Source organism: Chionomys nivalis, chromosome 1, assembly GCF_950005125.1.
Source record: "Chionomys nivalis chromosome 1, mChiNiv1.1, whole genome shotgun sequence".
NCBI lineage: Eukaryota > Metazoa > Chordata > Mammalia > Rodentia > Cricetidae > Chionomys > Chionomys nivalis.
The window spans coordinates 192,057,345-192,062,252 of NC_080086.1; the positions used below are offsets into that span (position 1 = coordinate 192,057,345).

A 4,908-nucleotide genomic window follows, 5' to 3' on the forward strand; every position below is an offset into this window, starting at 1 on the left:
AAAAGTTTTAATATGCCTTTAAGTTATAACTTAGGATTTTTAGGATGTGAATTTTTTGTTGTTTTATTAAGCATCCCAAAATACCATATTTCATGGTAAGTATCTGTAAAATTTAATATCATTCACATTGCTATCCTAGTGGACATTGGGTAGAATAAGGGTCACCAGAAAGAGAAATGTTCTTTAAAATACCACTAAACGTAGTTTACTTTGCGTTTTCTATTCTTTCCTATCACCTAATATCCAGTCAAATCAAAAATAAATTACCTGTCCCACTCAGAATATCTGAAGCCAATAAATAACCAAGAAAGAACTGAACAATATTTAGGATCCAGAGTAACCTCCAGCTGATATTTTGAATGAGAGTTAGAGGCAGTTGTAACACTCCTTCATCAGATGACAAAGGCCAATGTTTATACATCAGCTGTTGATTATATTTATTTTCTGGTTTCCATATCTTGCCTGGATCAGCGACAGGAGATGTTTCACAACACCATTATCCCCTACCAGCAACTTTTCTTGCAGAAAAGAACTTCAGAACTTCTTTGATTTTTCCAACTTAAGAGAAAGTCATCTATGTCTTAAAAATCTGAGGCTTATTTTACTATTGTCTTTTAATTAAAGAAATTTAATGAGCATGTATGTGCCAGTGATTGCATTACTCACTGAGAATATGATGACAGTAATCTTGCTAGAAATTGAGCTAAATATATATTTTAACTGTGACTGATAGTCCCAACTATATGAACTTATTAGGAGAAAAATGACAGTGTTTCATGTTTGAACTATAACAGAAAGGAATGTAAAAATGTAGGAAGAAAATAACAATTTTATAATCATAATGAGCATAAATTGATGAGTATAATTAAAAACTAACATTAAAATTGTGAATAATATATTTAATTCTTCTGAATACCAAATTTAACTCTTCTGAAAAATAATAACTAAAATGTTTGTTGTGGAAGAATTGGACACAGAAAATGAATCTCTGTGATAGATAATTCCTGAAGAAGAAAAAGAGAAGAACTGAGCAATACACTTTCACATTAACATTGTAAGGCTTGTTTGTACAGAATCAAAACTTTTCTTATCAAAATAAAAGTAGGAAAGCTGAAGATGGTAAGAGTGAAATTTTTATAACCACTAAGTGACATTTTCCCCATGACCAGAGAAGAAACTTACTCTCTCAACACAAAATATATTCAGCATTTATAAAATACCTGTCACAGAGTCTATCTAACCAAAGGCATTATAAGAGTGCATGCATTGGACGCCCGGGCCGGTGTGTGTCGGTGTGTATGTGTGTGTGTGTGTGTGTGTTTGTGTGTGTGTGCGCTCTCCGAGAGTGTGTATTTGTGTATCGGCGGTCCCGCAGGTCCCGGATGTTGCAGGCAGTATGAGGCGAACGCAGGGGGACAGGGACCAGCAGCTGTCGCCGCCGTTCTCAGGGTGAAGAAAAACCAGAAATCTCTGCCCCCTGACTTTGAAAACTCAGTTTAACCTTCAAACTGGCGATGTCAAGGGTTCCAAGTCCTCCACCTACGGCCGAAATGTCGAGTGGTCCCGTGGCTGAGAGCTGGTGCTATTCACAGATCAAGGTAGTGAAATTCTCCTACATGTGGACCATCAATAACTTTAGTTTTTGCCGGGAGGAAATGGGTGAAGTCATAAAAAGTTCATCTTTTTCATCAGGAGCCAATGATAAACTGAAATGGTGTTTGCGAGTAAACCCAAAAGGGTTAGATGAAGAAAGCAAAGATTACCTGTCACTTTACCTGTTATTGGTTAGCTGTCCAAAGAGTGAATTTCGGGCGAAGTTCAAGTTCTCCATCCTGAATGACAAGGGAGAAGAAACCAAAGCTATGGAGAGTCAGCGAGCTTATAGGTTCGTGCAAGGCAAATACTGGGGATTCAAAAAATTTATTCGTAGAGACTTTCTTTTGGACGAGGTCAATGGGCTTCTCCCTGATGACAAGCTCACCCTCTTCTGCGAGGTGAGTGTAGTACAAGATTCCGTCAATATTTTTGGACAGAACACCATGAACATGGTGAAGGTTCCTGAGTGCCGGCTGGCGGATGAGTTAGGAGGACTATGGGAGAATTACCGGTTCACAGATTGCTGCTTGTGTGTGGCTGGCCAAGAATTCCAGGCTCACAAGGCTATCCTAGCAGCTCGGTCTCCGGTTTTCAGTGCCATGTTTGAACACGAAATGGAGGAGAGCAAAAAGAATCGGGTCGAAATCAATGATGTGGAACCTGATGTCTTTAAGGAAATGGTGTGCTTCATCTACACAGGGAAGGCGCCAAACCTTGAGAAAATGGCTGATGATTTGCTGGCAGCTGCTGACAAGTATGCCCTGGAGCGTTTGAAGGTCATGTGTGAGGATGCCCTCTGCAGTAACCTCTCCGTGGAGAACGCTGCAGAAATTCTCATCCTGGCTGACCTCCACAGAGGTCTTGGAGATCTCTGGATGGAAGTCAATGGTGGTATCACATCCCCACTTAGTGGCTGAAGCATACCGCTCTCTGGCTTCAGCACAATGCCCTTTCCTGGGGCCCCCACGCAAACGCCTGAAGCAATCCTAAGATCCTAAGACTCCATTTATTTTCCAAAAGCAGCAGCCATCGTTGCTGCCACTGATCACCAGGTAGACGGCGCAATCTGTGGAGCTTTTTCTCTGTGTCAGGGGAAAGACTGTACCATGACCCAGACTTTAAAACAGCACTAAATAACTTAGGGAACGGGTGGGGGGGAGGGAAGGGCCCAGGACTCGGGGCTGCTCAACCTAATGAAAACCCTGTTGCCATGTCACCGTGTTCTCTTTGGCCTGACCAAGTTGACCCTGGGATTCAGTTTAGGTGCTGGCCCCAAGCACATCCCGGCAATGGTACTTTGGAGAAACCTGCCTGCATCTGACTGAGCAGAACAAATCGTCAGGTGCCTGGAGCAAAAAGGAAAACAAAATGGACATTTAGTTTTAAGAGAAGGGAAAAAGAAAGAAGAAAAAAATTTTTTTTCAGAAATCAGTTTGTGAATTCCAGTAGTATTTATGTTGAAAGAAGCAAATTTTAGTCCTTCCAGCTGTGCTAAACCTTGGATATTTGTGAAAACTCCTTACTACCATGCAAGTATCAGCAGAGCTCTCTCGTTCACACTTACCGTTTGCAAATACAGAGCCCATCCTTTTATCCTCTTATGAAAAGTGACACATGAAGGCAAAGGGGGAAGATGAGTGTTTTGATGGTAGTGGCTTTTGCAAAATTTTTATTGGTGTTGAAAACTGGAAAAAAAAGTTATTCATCCAGAATTCATACTGTCTTGACAAGAACTATGGTTCTGTTTTTAGATATCGTGGAAAATGGTGGTTTTTTTCTTTTGGCATTTTTCTCTGATTTTATTTTTTCTTCCTTCCCCCTCCCTTTTTCTAAAAAAAAAAGAAGAAAAAGAAGAAAAAGAAATAAATCCAGAAAAATACATAAAACAAAAAGAAGAGAAAAAGAAATTTTATTATTATTGCTATGTGAAAAAAATTCCAGCCCAGATTGCCCGGCTGTTTGTACCTGACTTGTCGCCTGCATAGGAGCCAGTCCTGTCACTTCTGATTAGCCCCTCTTCCAAAGGGAAGACTTCCAAATGTTAATTTTTTCTTTTTGAAAATATAAATAATTACTATTTTGTAAAAAAAAAGTGCATGCATTTAAGATATATGGGTGTTATATATTTTGTTATAAATCATGTTGTTTGGGAATTGGAGAGGCTACTCAACAGTTAAGAATACATGCTATTTGTCTTAGTTGCTTTATTTATTTATTTATTTATTTATTTAAGATTTCTGCCTCCTCCCCGCCACCGCCTCCCATTTCCCTCCTCCAATCAACTCCCCCTCCCTCAGCAGCCCGAAGAGCAGTCAGGGTTCCCTGTCCTGTGGGAAGTCCAAGGACCTCCCACCTCCTTCAAGGTCTAGTAGGTGAACATCCAAACAGCCTAGGCTCCCACAAAGCCAGACGTGCAGTAGGATCAAAAACCCATTGCCATTGTTCTTGAGTTCTCAGTAGTCCTCATTGTCCACTATGTTCAGCGAGTCTGGTTTTATCCCATGCTTTTTCAGACCCAGTCCAGTTGGCCTTGGTGAGTTCCCGATTCTACTGATGAGACACATGCCTGAGGCAATTATAGAAGAAAGCACTTACTGGCAGATTACAGTTTTTAGAGGGTGAGTCAATGACCATCATGGCAGTAGGCAGGAGGCTAACAGCATATGCTCTTATTCTCAATCAGGAGGCAGAGAGACAAAGAGCTAGCTGGGAGTATGCGGGCCTTTCAAATATTAAAGCCATCCTCCTAGTTTTAACATACTTCTCCAACAGCGCCACACCTAATACTTCCCAAACAGTTCCACTGACTGGTGACCTAGTAGTCCCACTTAGAAGCCTATGGGGCAGTTCTCATTCAAACCACCACACTTTATACAGAATACAGGTTGGTTCCCAGCAAACACATAGAGGCTTACAAACATCTTTAACTCCAGCTCATAGGATCCAGATCCCTGTTCTGGCATGCTCAGATAACACTTGCACAGTTCACATTTATATACATACATAAAATAAAATGTTAAATAAACATTTTTGAACAAAATCATGTAGTTTGTTGCAATTTTGACATTGTGTAATAGTGGAAGGAAAATACCTGTGAAATATATTAATCATGATGCATGACAGAAAATTAGTCTCTATGGTGGTCCTCAGAATGGCTAAAATAAAAAACACCAATGATAGCCTTTGCTGGAGAGGTTGTGGAGAAAGGGGTACACTCATCCATTGCTGGTGGGAATGCAAACTTGTGCAACCACTTTGGAAAACAGTATGGCAGTTTCTCGGGAATTTCGGGATCCACCTACCCCTGGACCC

At 40.6% G+C, this 4,908-nt stretch overlaps 1 protein-coding gene across 1 annotated transcript; it reads left to right on the forward strand.

Annotated features, from left to right (window-relative positions):
- Window positions 1-1,390: 1,390 nt before the first annotated feature.
- Window positions 1,391-2,572, forward strand: LOC130880444 (speckle-type POZ protein-like). The gene has a single exon (XM_057779472.1). The coding sequence runs from the start codon at window positions 1,515-1,517 to the stop codon at window positions 2,511-2,513; it is 999 nt and encodes a 332-aa protein (XP_057635455.1). The 5' UTR covers window positions 1,391-1,514; the 3' UTR covers window positions 2,514-2,572.
- The last annotated feature ends 2,336 nt before the right edge of the window (window positions 2,573-4,908 follow it).

Coding starts and splice junctions, on each gene's coding strand:
- LOC130880444 (XM_057779472.1), top strand. CDS start 1,515: ATGTCAAGGGTTCCAAGTCCTCCACCTACGGCCGAAATGTCGAGTGGT.